At 44.5% G+C, this 26,562-nt stretch overlaps 1 protein-coding gene across 2 annotated transcripts in view; it reads right to left on the reverse strand.

The window, feature by feature from the left end:
• SNX15 (sorting nexin 15) overlaps nt 1–26,562 on the reverse strand; it is a 99,913-nt gene that overhangs the window by 26,154 nt on the left and 47,197 nt on the right. For both annotated transcript variants that reach the window (XM_086938153.1, XM_086938152.1), the window contains exon 5: nt 23,445–23,718. In XM_086938153.1, coding sequence (XP_086794279.1) covers nt 23,445–23,718 — 274 coding nt within the window. The remainder of the gene's footprint in view (nt 1–23,444; nt 23,719–26,562) is intronic.

Below are 26,562 nucleotides of genomic sequence, written 5' to 3' on the forward strand. Positions count from 1 at the left end.
AACTACTTGAGGGGTAAGCACAGACTTATTTAGTGGCTTTCAAGGTTTACTCGGACAAGGATTGTCTTTATTCTTTGAGTGTTGTTCTCACCCCTCTCAATAATCCAATTTCTTACAAAAGATATGTAGAATGTGATTGAGTTTCACATAACCATGAAGATATTGTGTGGCCCCTCTTTCCAAGATCTTACAGAGGAAGTAGCAGGTTAAAGATTAAACAGTAGTTAGCCAAGACTTTCAGCTCAGCTGCTGTTTTATTCACAGAAGGTATCATGACAGCATATCAGCAGCGATTATTTTGAGAAGGCTTGAGCTGTCTCAAGAACAAGAATGAACTGATTTGGCGGTGGAGCCCCAGACCTACCCGAGCTGCCTGTGATTTTCCACAGAGGGGTGCACTTACCTTGGACTCTATATCACCACTGAGCTAGCAACCACAAGAGAGACCCCTTTATGGGAGGGAACTAGACAAACTGAGATTGGAAAATTGAGAGGCTTTAAACAATGGGATCTAATAGGGATCTCCAAAATAGGGGATGTAATAGAGAAAGGCTCGTTGGCCCCATTCACCTCGTTTCAAGCAGAGGGATTAGACGCAGAGACACTGCCAGAATATGCCCCATTAGAATGCAGACTCTTACAGGAGATTCCGACTCAAGCCATCTCGTTGACAAATGAAACATGAATTAACAATCTCCCTGACAAATAAGGCCCACTTAGAGCTAAATGGGAACTCACCACTGGCCCAGAGTAATTGTTGCTATATTTTTTGCTCTACACCAAATTTGTATTGTGTATTCATGTTATCTTTGATTGTAAGATAAAATTACAAAAAATAAATAAAAACATTTTTTTTTAAAAAGAAGTAACTGATTTGAGCAGTGAGACTGGGCTGGGCTCTGCGGGTAGGTTGAACACTTTTAATTTTTTGATCTTCGCAGTAACCTTGTTTTTTTTTAAGGTGTCTGGTTGCTTATGAGTTTGATGTGTGGTCTCTGCACTGCTTTCATCACTGTGGGCCCGTTGGGCTCTCTTTACTGCCTTTTCCAGCATCTTTTCCAGCAAATCTTATCAGCCGCCAGCGTGCATCACTGACATTCAAGGTTATGGCTAACTCATTACTGCCGATTGCGCCACTTGTTGGTACATTTAATGCCTCCATTTCATTTTCTTGATCTGAATTGATATTTTCTTGCCCTGAACTGAGCAAGTTTATCCAGTTTGGCAATTCTGTGTATACATTTTTATGGAGGACTTTAGGGTAGAAAGCGTTTTAGGGGTTTCACTAACCATACTTAGGTAGTGACTAACTGATGAGTTGCATGTCTTGCTTTAAAATATATAATGCAGTATTAGCAGGTTTGATGAGTGAAGGGAAATAAGAGAACTTTCAGAACAGGCCTGTAGTTTCACCAACACTTTGGGCATTTTTATATTATGTGTGAGTACTGATTGTACAGCATCGTAAGCTGTGCTTTGGTCACACAAACTAGTTGATACTCGATACACCTATGCTATCGAGCAAGAATGTCACCAATTTAGACCCAGCACCATTCACCTAGAGTTTTAAATTGCCCATAATGAGGATTTGTAGCTAAAGTCTGCTGATGAAGAATTCCCAACAGTATGGTAAAAGCAAAGGAAATATATTGCTGCACTACTGGGGTACAGAAGATAAACAGATGGATACGAATCCAGATCACTAGTTAGGCAATGTACTGATCAGTTTTAAACAATATAAATAGGCCACTTCTCCCAACTTAACCCCTTCGATGCTGGTGACGGAACCATTCCGTCATCAGTCACGGTTGAGCTGTGCTGATAACGGAATGGTTCCGTCACGACCACACCCATTATCATTGGGGCCCAGCACAGGGGGAAAATATCAGCCGCAGCAATGAGGTTAATAAAATATGTAGTAACATATACATTGGTGTCTGTCCATGCTTTCACTCACACTTTCCTGCTGATCTCAATCAGTAACATCATGTGATATTTAAGTGACTTACAACCAACAAATAAATTATGGATCAGAGGGAAAATAGCAAGATTAAAAAAAAAAGAATGCTGATCAATTTAATAAACACCCATTAGTATATTACTTTTTTTTTTACTTCATAAGAAATCGCTGTACTCCTACCTCACAAAAGTATGGAATAAGCTAGTCATAGTTTGAAACTTTATATGAAGATTTGTATAATCCACTGAGAAGATACAATTTCATGTATTTTGAGATGAATCTCAGACATTCAAAAACTTCAAAAAAGCTGCCAAGACAGTAAAGGGGGCAGAAGACTGTTGTGACTCGATTGACACTGTGGCTCCGCTCCTCGCGCCACGGTAGAATGTTGAGATTCCGTACGTTCTAAGCTGAGCGCCGCCGCTCTCTGACCTGCCAGTTCAGACCAGCTGGCTGAAGGTGGCGGGCGCGCTGATGTCTTGTTGTCGTGATGTTATAAATAAAGAGCTTGTACCTGGACAGAGTCTCCGCCTCATGTTGTCGTTACAACATGTTCTTGACGACAAGGGTGCCTTTGGTCAGTAGGCAACAGGACATACAGCGAGGAATCTACGCGTGAGGATGTTGGGCCAGTGAACTCCTCCGGTGTGTGAGAAAGCTACAGCGTGAAAACTGAATAAGAGTCGGCACGCATTGTAAGCCAAGGACGCTCCGGCGCAGATGTAATACATAAAGTAAGAAATTGCATCTATATTTTGGAACGGTGAAATAAGTGGGAAGAGAGCGAGAGAGACTCCGCATTGGGAAATGAAATGACAGTTTATTAGGGCAGAGAAGCTAAGCGCTGAAGTGAATGCCGGAAGGAGGATGATGTGACAGCAGATTAACGTAGCGATGTGGAGCGCTAAAGAGAGTGCCGGAGAGGAGACCAGGCCCGGCTCCAGGAATTTTTGTTTGGGTGGGCCAAGGGCGCATTTGGGTGGGCCACTGCGGGCTCAATGTGTCGCTTCTGGAGGTAGCCTACAAATAAAAAAAACTGTACTCCTGCGTGTGATAGAAGGGGATAACAGGAGATTCAGGGCCCTCCATTATTTTCCAAATCTCTTTCTAATCGTTAACACTCTCAAAAAGTGTTTTGATCCCATGTAAGGTCCTTTTGATGGGCAGAGGAGGTTTCTGAGGTGGGAGTATCAGGCAAGTAACACTACTCAGCCTGCCTCGTTGCCAGCCTTCAGAGAGAATCTCTCTTCATTATTACCTCCATCTGACCCCAGACTCTGCAGTACACTCCCTTCCAGGCCTGATCATCAATTTTCTACAATCTCTCTACCGTGCACCTTAACTCACAGCTAACCTTGGTCCCCAGCCCCATATCAGGTACCACCTGGTTTCATTCTCCATAATCCCACTAAAAAGATTTGTAAAATCACCTTCAAACTGAAAACCCTGAATATAAGAGTAAATATAATTAGCACACACTTTAAACTATGTTACACAGTGGCCCTAATGACCCAACTGCTAATTAAATAAGCAAACACATTACAGGGTCTATTATAGCGCCGGTGCAAAAGTATTTATTGGTGTCTCACCACTGACCTCTTACTCGATAGACAACTTTACTACCACCCTCCAAAAGTGCACTTCATCTCTCCTTAGCCCCTTTCAGTCATGACCTCCTCATCAGACTCCCTCCCTACCTGCCCCCCACCAGTGTCCCTCATCACTCCAAAGCCCCTCCCCATGACCACCTCCTCAGACTCCCACACAAATACCCTCCACCAGTGCCCCTCATCGCTCCATAACCCCTCCCCCCATTGACCTCCTCCTGAGTCCCTCACTGCCACCCTCCACCAGTGTCCCTCATCGCTCCAAAGCACCTCCCACATGACCTCATCGGATTCCCTCATTGCCACCCTCCTCCCAGACTCCCCCACTACCACCCTCCACCAGTGCCCCTCATCACTCCGTAGCTCCTCCCCATGACCTCCCCCTCCTCGGATTCCCTCATTGCCATCCTCCAACACTGGCCTTCATCTCTCCGTAGCCTCTTCCCCTCATGACTTCCTCAGACGCCCTCCCTACCACCCTCCACCAGTGCCCATCCCTCAAAAGCAACCCCCCCCCATGACCGGCTCCTCAGAGTTCCTCCCTACCACCCTCCACCAGTGCCCATCATCACTCCAAGCAACACCCCCTCATGATCTCCTCCTCAGACTCCCTTTCTACCCCTCCACCAGTGCCCCTCATCACTCCAAAGCAACTCCCCCTTATGAACTCCTCCTCAGAATCCCTTCCTACCACCCTCCACCAGTGCCTCTCATCACTCCAAAGCCCCTCCCCCATGACCTCCTCTTCAGACTCCCTCACAAACAACCTCCACCAGTGCCTTCCATCTCTCCGTATCTCCACCCCTCATGATGCCCCCTCGGATTCCCTCATTGCCACCCTCCAACAGAGCCCATCATCACTCCATAGCCCCTCTCTCATATGCATTTTATTTCTTGTATAGCGCTACTCGTAGTGTAAGGTATCACAGTACTGTACATCACACACACATTATGCAGACACAATGATTCATAAAAGTATCCAAATCAGCCTATAGGGAATGTCACATAAGATAATGAAGATTACCAGGTGTAGGAATCACATCTCATCCATGCTGCTGGTGGCAATATGTATTAAGAGGGTTGGGTCTGGAGAACCACAAACACAGGATTTAAAGCATACCCCAGTGGTTGGCTGTACTGATTAGAAATTATATATGCCCAAACTCTGTATTGCAACATTAGAATAATGAAATACTGGGAAAATTCGAACTAACTAGCAATACAAAAAAAAAATCTAATTATACCATTCTGGTTTGTATACACGTCTTTGATCACACTGTCCTATGTATCAAAGGATCTCTGTGACAAAGGCAGTAACCCACTGAGCTATCCACGTTAACTACAGTTCTATTACATTTAAATACAGCAAGATCAACAATCCCCAAGGTTATTTGGACATTTAGTTGCCGTACATCCTTGCAGAAACACTCATGAATGATACCAACGATTTAAACACACGATGTAAATGAAAATGAAATAAACACGGCGTTCTAAGTATGTCTTTCTCACAGATTTAAAAAACACAATAGCCACACATTCTCTTACCTGCTCCTTATGAACTCTGTCACAGCCGGATCGGGTAAACAAACAGCTCAGGGTCAGGAAGGTCAGGAAAACGAAACGGCAAAACAAACTCCTCTTTACCAGCAGAAAAGAATTAATTATCCACAAATCCAGTTCCAACGAAAGGCTTTGTCCCCTTCGCAGTGCCCCTAATGTAGCTGCACGAGTCGGCGGGGACACAGCCCACCTGCTTAATAGGAGATGCGTGATTGGGGGTGCGAGCCCAGGCCCAACCACGCATCTCCTAAAGAAAGATAACGTTCGAAGAACGTTTTAACTTGCAGTGGCCATATTCTGCTGGCCTTGCTGACGTCACTGCCAGGGCCAAGGGTTATGTTTGGGTGGGCCAGGCCAAAGTTTGGGTGGGCCCGGCCCACCCGGCCCACCCTCTAGAACCGGGCCTGGAGGAGACGCTGAGTAAATTGTAAGGAAGAGGCTGACGGGATTAAAATGCATGATAGTCGCGACGGATGAGTCAGCGGTGTGAGGCGGCGAGCGAAGGGAATTGACATGACATAGATATTCACTCGAAACTGAAGGAAGCCAGCCGTCGTGTGTGAAAATAAAAACTTTGACGGGGTGAGGAGTGCCACAGGAGAAATAATTGTGGTGAAAATTTGAAGTTTGCCTTTGTGACAGAAAGTGTAAAAAGAGCGTGGGCAAAGTGGCACTGACGTAGAGGTGGTGCTCCGTCTGTAATAGGCACTCACATGAGGAAATGTGTGTTCAGCATATCCAGAGTTTGTGAGGAAGAGCGCTTTCACACAAATAAAAGTGTTCCTGAGGGGGACTGGAAAGGAGAGCTACTTCGCAGAACTGGTTATTGATATAACACTGCCACCTAAGGGTACAATGGGGTACATACAAGTGATTTAGTATTATGTAAAAGCACATCATCTGAGGAGGCTGTAACTAGCGTTGTTACTAAATATACATCAGCAGGATTTGGGCACAGAGTGTATGGCAATGCATTTCTCACATTTCAGTAATTAAAAAAAAAATAGAAGTGAAGTTAAACTCACATTACAGGCACTACCTGCATGTTACCATTGAGCTAGCTTGGGGTGTACTTCAATATCAAAATGGATACAAGTGCTCTTGATGTATCTGCTGTGTCCTCTCCTCCTCACTTTCTCAGTCAACCCGGGAATCCAAATATAGAATGGGATGAGTGGATTGAGATGTTCGATAATTATTTGGAAGCCTTAGATGCACAAGACTTCACTAGCAATAGGAAAACAGCAATTTAGCTTACTAATTTAGGTAAGGAAGGACAACATATTTTTAAATATTTACCTGTTGCTAACAATGAGCGAGGTCAGCCTATTGGGGATGTTTTTGAGGAGGCACGCAAAAGGTTGGAATTAAGATTTGCAAAGGAAACAAATATAGCATTGCGAGATACAAGTTTTATACCCAGCCACAGAAGGTCGGGGAGTCTATTGATGACTTTGTCACAAGACTTCGCAAACTCTAATTAAAGTGTAAATTTGGACCCATGACTGAGGAAATGATCAGAGATCAACTTATTGTTCAATGCAGAAGTAGGAAAACCCAAGAACGTTTATGGGCTGCTAAAGACCCCTCTCTTAAGGATGCTATTGACATTGCTAAAATAATAGAGTCTGACTCTTGCATGAAGGAGATGGATCGTAGGGATGCAAAGGTCAACGTGTCTAGTGAGGGTGAAACTTCTGTTGTAGAGGGTTGTGAAGTGGAGGTAGCTGCCTCTACCAAGTTTAAGGGTGTGAAGAGTACTCCTGGGGGGAGAGCATACCCCAGTAAATATGGAAACAAAGTTTGTGGGAAGTGTGGCAGCGCTTACCACACAACCGACTCAAAGCGGTGTTGGGCCATTGGTAAAGAATGTAGAAGGTGTGGCCGCAAGGGTGATTTTGAAAGAATGTGTAGGGATGCAAACAAGAGTAGGGTAGCAATATTATCTGATGAATCTACTGTGTATGAATGCTCTTACCGGCCTGATAGGATCTTGTGTGTTGAACCTTCGTTGAATGATGGTGGTGAGGACAGAGAAATTCTTATCACTGAACCTCTCAATTCAGATGTGAGGCGGAAACACAGACCTAAGGCAAAATTTGTAATTGGAGGAAAAAATGTTGATTTGATGGTTGACTCGGGGTCACTGTATACTATCATACCCAAGCGAATTTTCAAGCAGGAGTGGCCTAACTCAAAACTTATGCCCAAAGACATAAACCCTGGGGGGTATCAAGGTGAGCAAATAGATATACTAGGTTACATGGCAACTAAGATTGTATTTAAAGGAAGATCTGTGAGGGGTAAAGTGTATGTAGCAGAATCAGGACCCCCTATTTTAGGATGGTATCACCAGTTTGACCTCCATATCAAAATTGACCCACACGCTGTTGAACAGGTTATGGTGGTAGATGAACTCTCGGTGGAAGACATCTTGGAGGGAGGTAAAGGTGTTTTCAGAGATCAGCTGGGCAATCTAGAGGGTAACGTACACAAGATAAAGCTCAAGAGTAATGCTATCCCTGTACAACACAAACTGAGAAGAATTCCTATCATGGTAAGGGGGGAGGTTAAGAAAATGTTGAACGAGATGCTGTCCAATGGAGTCATAGAACCTATTGAATGCTCATCATGGATTTCCCCTGTTGTGATTTCACAGAAAGCGGACGGAAATTTTCGCTTCTGTGTTGATCTTACAAGTTTAAACAAGAATGTAATCCCTGACACTTTTCCCTTGCCAAATATAAACGAAATGATGGTAATGCTTAAAGGAGCGAAATATTTTTCAAAACTTGACCTTCGTCATGCTTACCATCAGATATGTTTGCATGAATCTTCAAAACACCTTGACAGCCTTCATCACCAATGAAGGGATTTTCCAATTTACGAGAATGCCCTTTGGGTTATGTTCAGCTGCAAGCGTGTTTCAGAGGATGGTCACGGAGATTTTCAAGCGTATGGAAAATGTTGTTTTTTTTCCAAGACGATATTTTGGTTTTTGGTGAGAGTGTGAGTGACCATAACTCTGCCCTGAAAAATGCTCTGGCAAGAATTTTAGAGTCAGGTTTGACATTGCGAAGGGAAAAGTGTTCCTTTTTGGCAACAGAAGTGGAATATTTGGGGCATTCTATCTCGTCCGATGGTGTGAAAGCAAAGAGAGTCTTATTGGCATCCATAAAATTGGCTCCTGTCCCCACCAATAGAGACCAAGTACGCTCATTCATCGGGCTAATTGAGTATTACGCAAAATTTGTGAAGAACTTTGCAAGCAAGACAGAACCCCTTAAGATGCTTTTGAGGAAAGGAGTCAAATTCTATTGGGGGAACGTTCAAGAAAAGTGCTTTGTTGATATTAAGATGGAAATATGCAATGCTGGTATATTGGTTCCATTTGATGTACATGGGAAGACGATTATCACTGTGGATGCAAGTGATACTGGCGTAGGAGCTGTGTTATCACAGAGTGATGGCACTAATGAGAAAACGGTAGCATTTTCATCTCGCACTTTGACTGCCACTGAGCGCTGTTATTCTGTTATAGAAAAAGAGACCCTGGCAGCTGCTTGGGGTGTAGAGTATTTCAGGATGCATGTGTGGGGGCGTAGATTTAAGCTTCGCACTGACCATAAGCCTTTGTTGAAAATACTCTCACCAGGTGCAACAGGGAAGGGGTCAGCCAGACTGGCTAGGCTAGCCTCAAGAATACAGGAGTACAATTTTGATGTTGAATTCATTTCGGGCTGGCGTAATGTACAGGCCGATTGTATGTCACGTTTATCCTTGAAATGGGAGGATGTTGACAAGACAGGAGTGTCAAAAAAAGAAAGAGAAGGAACTATCTCTTGTGTAGAAGATGTGATTCAGTGGAGTTGTGGTGCAGTCAGTGAGAAAGAGTGGGGAGAAGCAATGTCTCACGATGAAGTCTTAAAGAAAGTTATGAACCTCATCTCTAAGGGTAGACGCAGAGAAAGCACCTTGCCAATCAGCGTTAGGCTATCTATTGTCACTGATCAGGTAATCATGTGTGGTGATAAGATAATTCCCCCATTTGAAATTCGCAAACAACTCTTTGACTTAGCGCATGAAGGGCACCTGGTCCAAACCGTTACAAGAAGGCGGTTGAGAAATGAATTTTGGTGGCCTGGTATGGACGGTGATGTTGTCAGTTGGGTGGAGAGGTGCAGTGAGTGCCGTAAAAGTGAAAAGAGACTAAAGGTAGGACCCCAATCCGTCCCAAGTGGTTTGTTGTGACTTGATTGGCACTGTGGCTCCGCTCCTCGCGCCACGGTAGAATGTTGAGATTCCGTATGTTTTAAGCTGAGCGCCGCCGCTCGCTGACCTGTCAGTTCAGACCAGCTGGCTGAAGGCGGCGGGCGTGCTGATGTCTTGTTGTCGTGATGTTATAAATAAAGAGCTTGTACCTGGACAGAGTCTCCGCCTCATGTTGTCGTTACAACAAAGACTTTTACACTGACTTCAAGGGAGGCAAAGAGGAAATTCCATTCCAATATGGTTGTATAGCGATGTCTAGTTAATTGGGATTAACCACAGCGGTAGCTACAAATGTAAAGAAGAAGGTAAGTGTTATGTTATATCTTTAGCCTCTGTACGATGTTCTCTGCCCTGCTGGGCTCGCGGTACCGTCTGGGCTCATGGGCATGCTTGTGTTCCATGTCTCGAGCCCAGGGTTCCCCGATTCTGTGAGAGGCAGTGTCCCCAGCTGAGGTGGTCGGGTTTCATTTGTCTATACTTCAGGAATAAATACTTTCCATTTATTACGGAGCTTCCTTCGATTCGTTTACAATATTTTTGGTGACAATCTGAGTGTCAGTGGAGAGGTCTGCACTGAGCGACGGCGATAAACCCACCACCAACCCCACGCCTGACAACTCATAGGTATAACAAGTTACTGCACATGAAAGGTACGTTACAAGACTTAATACCCACTCACCGCATATTCTGCTGGTCTCCGATTCCTGCCACGCGTCTAGCGGGGGACGATGCTTTCTCTGGGTTGAGCAGCGCTGCCAATTCGAGGAGCAGTGTGTGCGGTGACATTTAGAGGCTTTCAAATGAAAGCGGCAAGGGCGATCTTCAAGCCCATCTGCAGCACGCTCTTTTGGGGCACTGTTGCTGCTGTGTACTTGTTAAAGCGGCATGTTGTGCCAGTAATCCTCCGCTTCAAACGGCTAAATTGCTTCTTTAAATGTTCCCAATTAAAGTGACAATGGCAAGTCTGGGTCCCACCTAGTTGAAACAGTTGGGAAGTTATATGCTGTTTTCGGTGACACACGCACCTTCCTTCTTCATTGTGAGTCAAGTCTGGGTTCCACTTTGCTGAGACAGCTGGAAGTCATACGCTGAATTGGGTGACACACTCACCTAACTATTTTCATTGTGTGTCACGGTGCTTCTGAAATCTACTTTATTATCGGTGATACAAGCAATTTCCTTTCAAACCAGTGCCCAAGTTGGTATCCATTCCTAATGGTGCATAATGTTATACCTCAAGTCATGATATGCACATCATGATTGGACTGCTGTTTTCTAGCAACTGTGTTCAGTAATTATACTACGGTGACACACACACCTTTTATTTGTAATTGTTCAGATACTTTGTGAACCCATACAATTTCTATCATCTGTGTAAGCTTGTTTACCTCCACAATGAATATTTCAAATTCTATTTCTGCACCACCTCCATTTCTTTTGTCTGCCGGGGAACCATCCATGGAGTGGGAGGATTGATGTGACTGTTTTTAAAATTATCTTGTGGCATTTGATGGGACTAAGTTTTCTGTGGTGCGGAAACAGGCTTCACTATTAGGTGCTTTGGGGAAAGAGGCTCAACATATCTTTAAATATCTCCCAGCTTCAGGAGAAGAGATTGATGATGCTTATAAGGATGCTATTGTTAGACTACGCATTAGATTTGCTAAACAAGAGAATGTTGTCATGCGTAGACATTCATTTTATACTCAACCTCAAAAGTCTAATGAAACTATTGATGAATTTGTGTCAAGATTAAGAGAGTTAACTACTAAATGATATTTTGGTCCCATGCAGGATGACATGATCAGGGATCAGCTAATAGTACAATGTTACAGCAAGAAATATCAGAAAAGGTTGTGGGTGGCTAGTAATCCCACTTGAAAAGAAATCATCACCATTGCTAAAGTTGTTGAAGAGTCAGAGAAATGTATGAGGGAGATGAAAACCATTCAACAAGATAAGGGGTAAGGTGTTGTTGTTTTACACACTAGCTTTAAGGAGGGGAATGCTATACCTGGTAAACAAACTAAGGGTATAGTTGCTGGTGGTAAAACAAATCTCTCTAAGGCTCCAATACTGTCTTGGCAGAAAGGAAACAATCGCACATGTCATAGGTGCAGTACCACATTTCATCTGGCTGACTCAAAAAATTGATTTGTCATTGCTAAGGAGTGACCCAAGTTTGGGAAAAAGGTGCGTTATGCACGTATGTGTAAGGCCACAGCAAGAATGTAGCAGTGGTGGATGATGAGGAGGATAATGAAGTTAGAGTTATGGTTGTCAAGGGTGAGGAGGCTGGATCTACTGATATGGTAAGGAGCAAGATTCGTCCCAAGGCTGACTTCACAATTAATGGGCAAGTGTTGCCATTAATGGTGGATATGGTTCATTGTACACCATAATTCCCAAAGGTTTATGTGACTCTCTTTGGAAAGATGTCAAATTGATACCCTCAGATGTCATTTTGAGGGGTTACCAGGGTGTCAATATTGGTGTTTTGGGCTACTTGGAGGCACATATTGCTTTTGAGAACAGGTCAACAGAAGGCATAGTTTATGTTGCTCCGGAGGGTCCGGCCATTCTAGGGTGGTTTCACCAGTATGATCTCAATATTAGAGTGGATCCCGGGCTGAGCAACCGGTAATGTGCATTGATGATGATGATATTCAAAGTATTTTACGTGTACATGCTAAAGTTATTATACTGTTTTGGGGGAGGCTGTTGGTTTTCAACATGAAATAAGACAGAGAAAGGATGCTGTGCCTGTCAATCAAGTTGCAAGAAGGATACCTTTAGCTGCAAGGGCTCAAGTCAAAGACATTATCAAACAAATGTTTGATGATAACATCATTGAGACTGTGGAGGCCGCGGAGTGGTTATCTCCGGTGGCTATTACTCAAAAACAAGATGGCTCACTTCGTTTTTGTGTGTACTTGAGAGTCTAAACAAGGGTGTCATAAAGGATAGTTTTCCTCTCCCAAACATTAATGAGATCATTTTGCGTCTGGCTGGAGGTTAAGTGCTCTCTAAACTTGATCTGCGCAGTGCGTATCATCAAATCAAACTTCATCCTGATTTTTAGAAGTACATCTCCTTTATATCAACTGAAGGCATGCATCAATTTAACAGACTCCCTTTTGGTCTGTGTTCTGCTGCCAGTGCTTTTCAACGGATTATTACGGAGATCTTGAAGGGAATTGATCAAGTGATATTTTTTCAGGATGACATTTTGATTTATGGTCTAAATGCCAAGGATCATAATTCCATCTTGGAACAAGTATTGTCCAAGCTGCTGCTGGATTGACTCTGCGTAAAGACAAATGTGTATTTGCTGTTGAGGAGGATGACTATCTAGGCTATCACGTCACGAAAGTAGGCATTCGACCTAAACGTGATCTGGTCCGTGCCATAGTAAATTTGAAGGTACCGGATGATAGGGACAAATTCCGATTTTTCATGGGCATGGTTGAACACTATGCCAAATTTGTTCAACATTTTGCACATAAGGTGGAACCTCTAAGGGAGTTGTTGAGGAAGGGCAAGACATTTTCTTGTGGGGGGGGGGGGGGGGGGGGGTGTGGATCAGCACAAAGCCTTTAATATGGTTAAGGAGAACATTGTTATTGCTGACATTTTAGCAGGTTTTGTTGCAGGTTTACCCACCATTGTGACTGTGGATGCCAGTGCTGTGGGCACTGGGGCTGTACTAGCACAGAAACATGCAAGACAAGAATGGACAGTGGCTTTTGCGTCTCGTTTGTTAACTGATACTGAGAGAAATTACGTGGTTATCGAACGAGAGGCATTGGCAGCTGTTTGGGCCACTAGACACTTTAGGGTCTTTCTGTGGGGTGTGGTGTTCACTCTGTGGACAGATCATAAGCATTGTTTAAAAGTTTTGGGTCCTGATGGTATTAAGAACTGTTATGGCAGACTTGCTCTCATCGCTGTTAGTTTGCAAGATTTTGTGTGCAAATTAGAATATGTACCTGGTTGGCGCAACAGTGTTGCCGATTGTTTGTCCAGACTGCCTGATACTTAAGCTGTTTCTTCTGATTTGATCACGGAAAGTGTTGCTGCTAGTCTGGAGGATCTTACTGAGGATCTAGGTAGGGCCATTTCGAGAGAGGATTGGTTAGAAGGTATGTGAAATTATAACATTCTTGCTGGTGGAGAGGGGGTGTCCAGGCAAAGTACTGTGTCAACTGGTCTTAGACCCTTTGTGCAGTTGCAAGATCAAATCTCCACACAGGGTGATTATGTTGTATTAAGGGGTGAGAGATACATACCACACGAGTCTATGAGGAGAAAGATTTTGGTGGCCAGGGATGGATGGTCACGTGAAGGAGTGGGTGGGGAACTGTGACTAACTGTAAGGAGAAGAGGCTGCGTGTTGGTTTGGACAAACCAATTTCGTCTCAACATGTTGTGGGTGCAGAAGGTGTCTGGCAAAATGTTTGCATGGATTTTATTGGGCATTTCAATGAGCTGCGTGACAATGAGAAGTTTGCTTTGGTGTTGGTGGATTCGACATCAAGGTGGGTGGAAGTTGCCTTTATAAGAAATATTGATAGGGAATCCACCATTAAAGTCCTCAGTGAGGTGTTTTGTAGGGAAGACATCCCGGCTACGCTTCTTTCTGATAGTGGCACACAACTCACCTCCAAGGAAATGGAGCAATATTTTGACAAAGTTGGTTTGAAACACTTCTGTACATCTTTGTACAATCCACAAGGGAACAGCTTGTGTGAAAGAATTAACAGACTTGTGAAGGGCACAGTGCAATTGGCATTAGCAGTAAATTCCTCTGCACAACATGAGATTAAGGAAATGTTGTGGGCTTACCGCACCACGGTGCATCAAGGAATGATAAAATCTCATTTTGAATTAATTAAAGAGGGGTAGACAAGCTGGTACAAAGATGGTTCCCACTTGGTTGCTCAAGAATCACCTAGATGGCCCTCCTGGTCTCAAGACACAGTCAAGGGCAATAGGAATGTGCGACCAGGTGATTTTGTTAAGGTAAAACCTGGTGGTATCTGTTGTGACCAGGGCTGCCTGCCCACTTAAGGTAGCATGGCACTAGCTGGAAGACTAAATCTAGAAGGCATACGTGTTGTGCTTGCATCACCCACTCTACAACACCCCAGTGCAGACCCCCAAAGAATGACACCACACCTTTCTCATTAAATAGAATATAGAGTAGTTTTATCTCTTTATATTGTGAATTTCAAATGAGAGTTTCATTAAACAGTTAATTAGGTCCAGGACTCTCCTTATAAAGATTAAGTACAATCACTGGTCAATACATCATGTCCCTTATGGCAGACAAAGCATCGAGATTTCAAATACATTCAGATTGTTCTGCAACAGGTATTATTTTCTAAATAGTTCACTTGTAACTGGTTGTCATACATCTGATCAAATAAGTCCATTGACTATTACGATAACAGATATGGGCAACTCTCTGGAACAAGCATATAAACAGATGAGTTCTGTTTCAACAGGGCTTTTCTCCTTAATCTGAATTAAACTGGAGAAGGTATCTGGTTTTGAGGCACCAATTTCTGAATTAAAGTACACAGACTATTTATAATTTCTGAGCACAAAATTTGCTTTAGAAGGATCTATTTCCAGGGGGGTTAAGGTCTGGAATCCATTCCGGCTTGTCAGGTTAGTCACAGTAAGGACAGCGAGTGCACTCTTCCGGGGCCTAGTTCCTGTCACACCCCTGTTCCTTTGAAGATCCTCTCCCTGAACAACTTCTCCCTCTTCCTCCCCACCCTCCGCTGTGGGGTTCCCGATTACCTTTGCGCCCGACGGGCGCCTTACTTGGATCTACTGGGGATTGAATCGGCGGCCCGGTCTTCCCCCCTACTTCCTGCTCGGGTCTTGACTCTTTACCCGAGACAGGGCAAGGACTGTAACCGGATCGTGCGGCACCCTCAAGGATCCTAGGGCTGGGGCCAAGTCACTCTCACCAGTTGTTTGGGAAGTTTAGTCCTTTTGGTCAGATGGCCACACTAAAGCTTGGCTCTGGCAACTCTCACCAACCGGGCCAGATCAGCAGGAAGGAGGGCAGCAACCACCACCAACTAGCAGCCCCTGAAAGCAATCAAAGTGTGGCTCACTGGTTAGAGCAGGCAGACCCTGAAGCAGAGGTCAGACCCGGGACCAGGGTTCAATTCCCGACGCGGCAGGGTCTTGAGCTCAAATGTCCATGGACTCGATAATTCTCGCTTCAGTGCCTGACCTAATCATGGGTTCACACTCTGCAACTCTGGGCATTAAGCTTGCTTAATCTCCACAACGGCCCCCCCGCGGCGGGATGCCTGGCTTTCACCTTGGGGATGCCCTGTAGGGGCTATCTCACAGGGAAAAGCCAGGACAGGTTCCCAAGGCAAGCGCGGAGATACCCCTTCGGGGGTCGATTCAGGCGCTATATAAGAAACATAATAATAATAATAATAAGTCACAATCCCCCTCCTCTGTAGTCTGCACTCCAGCCAGCCCCTGTCAAGACAAAATGGCCGTCCAGTGTCCTCCCTTATATAGTCTAGGCCTGGGTCACTAGAGTGGACTGGAAGGTTCTGGAACCCTCCAATGTTATCCTATGGGCCAGAGCTCTGAGGTAACTCTAGCAGGCGTCGATCTTAGGAACCCCCCCCATCCACCATTTTAGGAAGGCGCACCTGTACCTCAGCACTGGTTAGCAGTGGTGGGGCACCCGGAGACCTAAGGCCACACAAAAAGGTTTATTGGAAAGAAAATATTGGGAGGCAGAAAGGGACAAAAAATAAGGGGAGACTATCCAAAACACTGACAGGTCTAACAGTATCCACAAAGGTTTCAACAAATCCAGAGGACCTTTTTTCATATGAAAGCATTGGGGGAAAGCTGGGTTAAATTACACAATGGCCAGAAATGGAACCTCAGAAGGGTAGCTTAGTATAGAAAACATTATATGCTTTTGCCTAATTCTTTTTCTTTGCAGATGGGGCACCCTTCTTAAGATGCTGATCCCTGTGTTGGTAACAGGAGGTCTATTCGGCAACGCAGGTTGCCTGAATATTTAAAAGATTATGTGTGAATAGGCTGCACAGGAGGGGAGTGGAGTTGATTGCTTCATTTTTGTGCTTATTTTTCAGTTTCATATTTTACTTATTGTTTTTGCTTTCTGTTTTTCCTAATGTTTTTTTGCTTCCTATTTGTCCTTGGAAGGAAAGGAGATGTGTTGGGTTATATCTTTAGCCTCTGTACGATGTTCTTTGGCCTGCTGGGCTTGCGGTACCATCTGTACTCGTGGACATGCTTGTGTTCTATGTCTCGAGCCCAGGGTTCCGCGATTTGGCCGGCTGAGAGAGGCGGTTTCCCCGGCTGAGGTGGTCGGGTTTCGTTCGTCTATACTTCAAGAATAAATACTTTCCATTTATTACGGAGCTTCCTTCAATCATTTACAATAGTAAACCAGGATGCTTTCGTAGGACTTGGTTCATTAACACAGGAAGAAGGCAACAGAGGATTCAAAGCTGCATAAATGTCCAGACTCCAGGAACACTGCAATAGCCTAGAATCCTGGAACCTTGCATCACAGAAGAACAGTGTGCAGTGTTTACAGAGAGTAAGACAGAAGAACAGGCCAGTGAGACACATCAGGAAACACAGCCAACCCCGACAGATACAAGTTCGTGCACCAAGACCGATTCAACAGAAAGGACGGAGGCATCACTATAAACTACAAAGAGAACCTCGAATGCTCAAGCACCACAGACCACTGCACCCCTTTCATGGAACACCTCCACTTCTATCTAGGAACAAACAGCAAAACCATCATCAGAGACACCCTCGCCTACAGGCCCCCAGGACCCTGACCTGCCTTCTGCAACGCAATCCAGACTTCATCGCTCCTATCGCCATCAACTCAAATCTTTACATATTCCTAGGAGACATCAACTTTCACATTGAGAATACGGCTGACGCCAACACGGCCCCCAACCAAGAAAGCATGGCTAACCTCGGATGCAAGCAGGTAGTCACTGACCCCTCCAACAACGTAGCACACACCCTCGACCCTATCTTCTCAGCCAGCAAAAGAGTAAAATACACCCACATTGAGAAGCGCACCAGGACCGATCACTACTGCGTCTATTTTGTCATCTAGGAACCCACCAACACACCCACATCCACTGCCAGCAAGACACAGCAATGCTGGCCAAAGGCATCAGAGAAACGGTGGACCAACACCCTCAACTCCCGCTTACCCACCACCACCAAAGACACAGAAAAAGCAGACAATTGTGTGAACTAGATCACGGAAAACATTGACAAAATTGCACTAAGGAAACCCACCAACCCCAAAAAGCGAACACAACATCCCAACTGGTTGACTGCAGAACTAAAAACCCAGAAACGTGGCTGCAGATAGGAGGAAACAAGATTGTGAGTCAGTAAGACCCTCGACGAATGAAAACAGTTCAAAGATACTCTTAACCGATAACACCAACTGCTGAAAATCCCCAAGAAGACCGCATTAGCCACCCGCATCATGCAGAGTGAAGCTGTTGCTGAAGAAACCTTCCGTGGACCCAGGAAAACCCAAAAACTACAGACCCATATCCCTGCTCCCCTTCCCAGCCAAGGTCACAGAGAAAGCTATAAACATCCAGTTAACCAGACATCTGGAGAACCACAACCTCCTGGACCCCTCGCAATCCAGCTTCAGAGCAAACCACAGCACCGAAACAGCTCTAGTCTCAGCCACAGGCGACATCAGAATGCTGCTAGACCACGGAGAAACTCATCCTGCTTAACCTCTCAGCAGCCTTCAACACTGTATCCCACCACACATTGATCAACAGACTCACCAGATCCGAATACAAGGAGCAGCCCTAAAATGGATCACATCCTACCTCACAGGAAGAATGCAGAAGATCATCTTCCCTCCCTACTCCACGCCCCTAAGAACATCACCTGCGGTGTACCTCAAAGCTCATCCCTCAGCCCTACCTTCTTCATTGTATACATGACACTCCTCGCCAACATCATCAGCTGCCACAGTCTCAACATCATCTCCTACGTGGACGACACCCAACTCATCCTCTCCTTGACCAGCAACCCAACAACCATCAAAGACAAGTTCCAAAGATGCATGAAAGATGTGGTCCTCTGGATGAACAACTGTCTCGAACTCAACACAGACAAGACAGAAGTACTCCTCTTTGGGAAAGGCAAGGACACCCTCAGGAACAACGAATGGAGGCCACCTGAGCTGGGCCCAAACCCACGAACACACCCGCAATCTCAGCATCATCCTCAACAGCCAGCTTTCCATGAAGAAGCAGGACAGCGTTGTCTCCTCCGCTTGCTTCCTCAGCCTCCGAATGCTCTGGAAGGTCTTCAGATGGTTCCCAGCCAGCACCAGGTTAACTGTCACGCAAGCTCTAATCACCAGCAAACTCGACTACGGCAATTCCCTCTATGTGTAGGACTCACCACCCAACTCCTGAGCCAGACTCATCCTCGACCTCCTCAGACCATATGCACATCACCCCTCACCTCAGGAAACTCCACTGGCTACCAGTCGCGAAGAGATGCCAATTCAAACTGTTCACCCAGGCTAAGAAGGCACTACACAACGAAGGACTGGTGTACTTCAACGAACGAGTGAATTACCACCAACCGACTAGGGGACTCAGTTCTGGATCCCTCTACCTAGCAGCTACTTAACGCACCCGGCGGGCAAACAGTGGAGGCCGCTCCTTTTCCAACCTGGTGGGTAAGACCTAGAACTCTCTCCCCCTGCACCTTAGAGCCTCACCATCACTCCAACAGTTCAGGAAGGACTTCCAGACCTGGATGTTCAACAAACAGGAACAGGAAGCGTGATCCCACAGTGTCCGAGACCCTAACGGGTGAAGAGGCCACACTCTACAAATCCTGATTGATTGACATATGTATGAACAATCTTATGCACCAAACTAGTATCAGGTAATTCTCATTACAACATCTTCTCCCTCAAAGCAAACCCTGAAAATTTAGAATGAAGAACTAGTTGACAGATAAACTGTCAACAACAAATATAGCCTTTAATTACCACTGGTGGATACATCACCTGAATCCAGACCACCACATTCAATTTGCATTTCCTTATATGGTAGTTAATAAGACACAACGGCAATAGTTTCACCACTTATCTGCTCAACATTACAAGCAGACAACTGGATGCCACTTTTTAGAACACTAGTATCCTACTGCTCATCATATGAACTGGAAAGACTGCAAATCTACTTCTGAAGATGATTGTGACTCAGTACCTTAGGACTGATGAAAATCAATCATGTTACCATTACCATCACATTTCCCTTTATCACATTACTGCAACATGGAGAATATTTAATACAATGTTGAGAGTCTAAGGGATCATTCACATGTGGAAGTTTTGCTGTTAGTAGAGGGGAATTCCTCAAAACTCCATTAGGTTTGCTCCACCATCTTCCATCACATACCTTTGTCGATACTTTAGAAACTTTAACACCAAACAGGGAAGAACAAAACTTAGAGTAACCTTACAGCAACCTCCAGGTTGCTTGATTAGGTCTCGCCTGCCAATGCGCTTGCGCATTGCTGGCGAGAGATATAGAGGCTAAACCAAGCACTGAAACCATCGCGGATTTCATTGAGTGCATGTGGTGCTCGTGCACGCGCTTGCCCGAGCCTCCTGCCTCCGAGAGCTTAGCTCACATCAAAGGGATCCGATCCCCCGCCCCCTGCTTCACACTTTTCACGGCCGCCAGGCCGTGTCTCGCATTTCTCCTCCCCCCTAATTAACCACGGCTGCTAGGCCGTGTCTCTTTATTTTTTAAAGCAGCGTTTCAGCTGTACTTGCAATGCCTAATCATGAGCAATGTCAGCTGTGTGCATTTTTTCTTTAGCGCACGGATCGCCCAACTTATCACAGATCAACTTCTAGTTACTGTTGGATGGTTTTAAGGAAGGGACATAGGTAAACACCACAAGATAGAAAAACTCGCACTCACTCCTGTGAGGGTCCTGTCCCCACCCCGCAGCCGGCTGACCCCCATACATCCAGTGCACACAGCTCCACAGACAGTCCCTATTATAGCCAGCCCGGGAAGAAGGTTCATGCCATGCTCATGGAGATGGGTGCAGGTTTTTCAGGTACCTGCTGCTGTGTTCTTCTTCCCAATCCATCATGTTTTAACAGGTAGAATTCGGTAGTTTGCACGGAAAAGCACTATTGAGAAACCCCTTGCAGGCAGTGCCGGCCAGCGCTGGACTCTAAGACATGGCGGCGGCTTCTAATTAATTTTTAACAGGCATTTTACATGCAATGGGTATCGCATTCAAACAAAAATTAAATATTTACATTGGCATTGCAAATAACAACAAGCATTTTTATTTCCAATGCCAATTTCCGAGGGTGCCCTGCGTGCGATGTTAGTCTAGACTTGCATCTGCAGCACTGTGGGCCGATCCCTGGCACGAGTTGTTGCCATCTCTGTACACCAGGCAGGAGGGATCTAGTGAGGCCATAAATCAAAGATTTAAGCAGAGCTCAACTGTGTTGGCTGACTTCCTCTACTCTAATTCTTGAGTTTTTCCTCCTCCTTTCGATTTACAGAGATGCTTTTTGTTTAGTATGAAAGGAGTGGCCCGCTTCTGCAAGAGACTCATTACACATAGAATTCCTGGCAAGAAGGGGTGTTTCAATAAGGCGTCCAGATGGAAAAGTACCTTGGCCATTGAGGTAGATAGATACCAGCTGAATGTACTGGCATGTCATCAAACCCAGAGGTTCACTATTTATATAGGTCTCGTTGTATGCACCAAGTTCGAGAGAGGTGGTTCAGGAACATTTAAGGCCAATCAGTTTGGTTGCCTTGTCACACAAATCAGACAAACAGAAAACTCACTTTTCCCACCTGTTTAGTTTAGTTACTTTCAGTCTGTAGCCTGAGTCAATGAAAAGAAAGTAGCAGGTTCCTGGTTTTCTTTCAGCAACACAACACCTATTTGGACCTATGCCTTACTCTCCATACTTCTTTTTTCATGGAGAATGGTTAGGACCTAGGAGCACTTGTGATCAGTTCATCCAATTTGTGTAGATTTGTGGCTGAGCTTTTTAATGAGGGTTTTTTTGTTTGAAAAGTGTCAGTGAGAAGTTTATAGAAGACTACTCCTAATCTCCAGCATTTAGTATGGGTAGTTACATGGCTCATCCTCAATGATGGAGGGAGGTCTTTTGAGTATAATCTTAGAAATGTTCCCAATGAAGCGGATTAGGAGAGATAATCGGAGTAGGTATGTTGAAGTTATTAATAAGTGATGGATAATTTGTACGATTTGTCTTAATGTTTTCTTTGAAAAATTAAATTTAAAAAAATTGCAGAAACAATGGAGGCAACGTACTGTTTACCTATCATGTACTAATTCTGGCATGATCTTTTCCAGATTTTGATGGTATTCCAGCTAACGTTTGTGATAAAAACACTTTTATCTAAGCACTTTTGAAGTTCTGATCCAAGGGCTCATATCTGAAGGGACTTCTATGCAGTTCACTGATCCTAAGAGCATGTTCATTGCCTGTTTCCTATACAAACTAAAACCACTTTAACAAGAATTATGTTGTGGCTTCGGAACCAGGTATTCTCAGAGGTCTGAGGGACAAGAGCTAAAGTGAACCTTGACCAAGCTATTACCTGCAGAGTCTTGAAAACACAAAAATGGGTGATATTCTTTCAGAAGCGCAGACTATGTGATCTACAGTAAGGACAACAATGAAGAGAGCTTTCACCTAACCAAGCAAGACTAAATTGCGACAGGAACAGATGGTCCACAAAGTTCTTTTCTGATTCCTAGATACCTGTTCGCACACAACCTGCAAAACGATAGGGCCGTCACCTACCCAGCCGGACCTTGGACATAGTTCTCCTCGTCTCTACCCCTACCTCTGATCCCTTACCTCACCCCTCTTCCTCCCATGCCACATTCGTCTCGTATCATGTACCTTTATAACATTGCTATTTGTTTGTCTTGTTTGAGTATGCATAACCATCCTCCAGTAACTGTTTGTAACCATGTAACTTTTACCGAACTACCTACCCCCTACCCTTCCCCGCTCCGCTTCACTCCTTTCCACTTTCCTACTTCTGACCTCTGCCCTCACCTGTCCTGGCCCTAGTACCCACCATGTTTACCTGTGAATTTTCCCTCGTCATTTGAGATCTAGCTATTTTGTCTGATGCCCGATGGAGCTACCTGGTTTAGCTATAGGGGAGACAGGTCGGGGATTCCCTCCTTGGACGTCACCTACCCAGTCGGTCTTTAGCCAGACCTCCTTTCGTCTCTCCTGTCGTCTCTTCCCGCACCCTCCCTCTATTTGTGTCTCTCCTTCTCTCCTCTCTCAATGTATTGAGACTGAACTATTTTGTCTGATGCCCGATGGAGCTACTTGGTTTAGCTATAGGGGAGATGGGCCGTGGACTCCCTCCTTGGTCGTCACCTACCCAGTCGGCATTTAGACAGACTTCATTTTCATCTCTCCTTGTTGTGTCTACCCCTATCCTCCCTTTCTCACCTTCCCTGTCCCCTCCCCTTTACGCTCCATTTATTTTGCCCTCCATGTTCTTTAAATGTTTCCCATCAAGACCTAGCTATTTGGCCAAAGCCCGATGGAGCTACCTATAGAGGAGATGGGTTTTGGGACTTCCCCATCGTCACCTACCCAGCCGGACTTTGGGCAGACTTTCCTTCGTCTTTCTGCCGTATCTCCCTCCCACCCCCTTACCCTTCCCCCCTTCCCCTCAACACTTCACTTATCTCGTTTTCTATGCTCTTGTAATTTTTTGTCTAGCAACTGATGTAAATCGGAACTGATGTAATCTTGTAATTTTGTGGAACTTCATGTAAAGCGCTCTGATACCTCCGGGTCTAGCCAGCGCTATATAAAACTCTTAAAATAAATAAAATACTCCAGTAAGAGAGTCACACCTGGCCCACATATGCTTGAGGCAAAAGGTACTCACCCTGTAGATCTCCAAAACCTTCACTGTCTCTTCCAATGAAGCCATATTCCTCTGGTTCTTCCAGGCTCAAAGTTCCTTTTTCAGCCATTTGCTCCTGGACGATCTCTTCCGCCACACCTGCAGTGGCTGCTGTATTGCAGCTTGCTGCCTTAGGAGACTGGTCGCTCAAGTCCTTAACAGCAGAAGGCTGGGGAACAAGAGGAGGGGGCAGCATTTCCTCACCACAGGCCTCCACTGCTTCTAGGACCCCAGACCGGCTTTTCACCTCTCCACCCTAGCAAAAAAAAACAATTTAGTTGGCAGGTGGGCATTATCAAATTTGTCTGAGCTCAGTAAAGAATCGAGTGGAGAAAAGGCTTGAATAGTTGTTTTCCAGACAGCCCTCCTTGGTGCACCTTGAAGTAAAGCACAAGAGCTTAACATTTTCTCTTGCTAGAAACAAAACCGCAGAGCATCTCAGCAGCTGTACTGTATGGTACACAGCACAGTCTTTTGTCTCTGTTTATTGATATAAAGCATTACCATCCTGCTATCGATGGGATTAAAGCTCTTGACTAATATTAGGATTATGGTAAAAAGGAGATCAGGGTTAGGTTCTTCATCTTCAGCCACAGCCCAACCCCAACTCCTTGTACGTTTTTGCTGAGAGCTCAGAAGGCTCCTCCCTAATCATTACGCGTGTGTAGTTTATTGCAATTACGATGTGCATGTCTTTCTTGACAATCAGGTAGTGAGGTGACAACTCCCAGAAATCCAAGTCATGGGAGTGTATCAAGTCAGATGTGTGTGTGGTGTTTGTTGAAGGGGAGTGGACTGACAGCAAACGTACGGAGATTGTGGATGTAATATGGATGTTATTTGCATTAGTGGGACATTCTACTGTGTTATCCTGCTTCGCTCCCCTCTGCCATACAAAGGAAAGCAAACTAAACACACCTCAATGCCCAAGAAAACAAAAAGGATATCATTTTGAGGTTGACGGATGCTAAAAAATAAATAGGTGAAAGGCCTGTCTATCAACATTGTTATCGAACCACTCAATTTAGTGGTGGGGAGTTAGGGACTGGGCTCCCTCCGGTGGAGCAAGAAACTTTTTTTGGCAAAAACACAACAGCCCCATCACTGGGCTGCCAGATAACAGTGATGACCATCTTGCACAATTTAGGACATGCTGACCAATACAGGTTTTCCCTTCCCAGGCACATCCTGCGAGGCATGGCAAAAACTAGGCAGCTAAAACTATCACAACAAGAAAGGAGAAAACTCACTGCATGCCAAATGATATGGTTTGTTTCTTTTTCAGAAACAAACCCCGCTTTGTGGTTTTGTTTCTGAAAAAGAAAAAGAAAACCTGGATTCTGGGGAAAACATGGGCACTTGTATGGCATTAGCAATGACAAAAGAGCATCTACCTTATAATTTCTAAATGTTTCTAAAATTGTCGCTAGTGAAAGAAACTATACAGGTTTGGCAAAAGGTAGTGAACCATCAGTCAACTACGCCAGCTTCCATTCCAACTCATGGAACATCATAATGTTAGCATTATAGACTATATCTCCCCAAGTCTCTTTCTAAATATGTGGTTTGATACAGTGTAATGTTTGATGGTGTGATGTGGGGTTGCAAGGAATGGTATAGTGTGATGCGATGTCAGAGCATAATTTGGTGTACCATTGATTTATATGGTCCGGTGTGGTGCTGTATGTTGCAGTTCTGTGTAATGTGGAGTTGGATGCTTTGGTCTCCTGCTGCATGTTGTGATGTGGCAGTGTATAGCATACTTTGTTTTTGTTTGTTTTTTAAATTTTATTTTTCGTTTTCTTCAATAAAAAGAATTACACATATATGTTTGTTCACCATTTCATAGCCATAAATTGTCGCATCATATCAAAACTTATGTCAAATACAATTTGCAGAGATACTTGGTCAGTTATCAGATAGAGAAAGCAGCAGCAGTAACAATCATACAGAATATAAGGGTCTCTTTATAACAACCTCTCTCCCACTTTTAAATTTAAATAAATATGCCCAGCATACTTTTTTGAAAGATGGTATGGTGAGATTGAATGGAATGATGCAGTGTGGAAAGGCAAGTTGTAATGTGTGATGCTACACAGTGTAGTATTTTGCAAGGTGCTTTTGCGTGGCTTAGTGAATTATGTTGTATTGTCTGATAAGATGTGGTCTGGTGTGGCTGTGTGGGTATAATATTAAAACAAAGAATTGGTAGGAATACAGACCTGATCCACCCCTTAAACAATCATAATGACAATGCAAGGTTTTAAAGTGACATAAGCCATGCATGCTGTCAAGTACCACAGAAGCTCTGAGAACAAGCCAGCAAATGTTTTAAATGGTGTTTAAAGCAGCCATTCTAGCCCACAGAGCAAAGCAGGGGGACATAAGGGACACATTGTGAACGTACCATAAAACCCCAAATTGTGGAGATCGATTTGGATAAGCAGTGAGAGCAGCATTGTCAGGCTATAAAGGGCCCCTAAGAGGAGAAGCAAGGGAGCGGTGTAATGCGGACACAGCTCTTCCAGTACCTAAGCAACCTCCAAGCCTAACAGGCACAAAGATCCGACTGGTGGCCCTTTAGGTCAATGGGAATAGTTGTTAAAGCATCCCTCTCCTTTGGCCACCATAACGGAACTGTAGCAAATTCAAAAGAAGGAGAGCACAATGAGAAATGCCAATGGAAAGTAGATTCTGAAGGTACAGCCAAGGTGAAGAGGATAGGCACTGATGAAAGAAAAAAAAATAGTAGAGGAGGAACCCCAGAATAGAAAGTACGTAGACGATGACTTACTTGAAAGGAAAAAAAATTTAAGCATGGCTTTTTTAAGCTTAAATGTGGACCAGGAACACAAAGAAGCATATTTCTGAGGTAGAGTGAGTGGTACCAGAGCTGATTAACTAAATGCAGTGCTATGAACAGTTAAAGTATCCAACATCAACCCAAGGAAGTAGACAATCAGAATCATCCATGGTCTAAGAATGGAGGATGGGAGTTAATGTCGTGACATCAAACATAAAAACAAGTGCATGAACAACTAAGTGAGGACATCCAAATTTCAACATCAGAAAATGTCACAAATCAAAATTTAGGACTTTT

The sequence above is a fragment of the Lissotriton vulgaris genome, chromosome 9 (genome assembly GCF_964263255.1).
Source record: "Lissotriton vulgaris chromosome 9, aLisVul1.2, whole genome shotgun sequence".
Classification (NCBI taxonomy): domain Eukaryota; kingdom Metazoa; phylum Chordata; class Amphibia; order Caudata; family Salamandridae; genus Lissotriton; species Lissotriton vulgaris.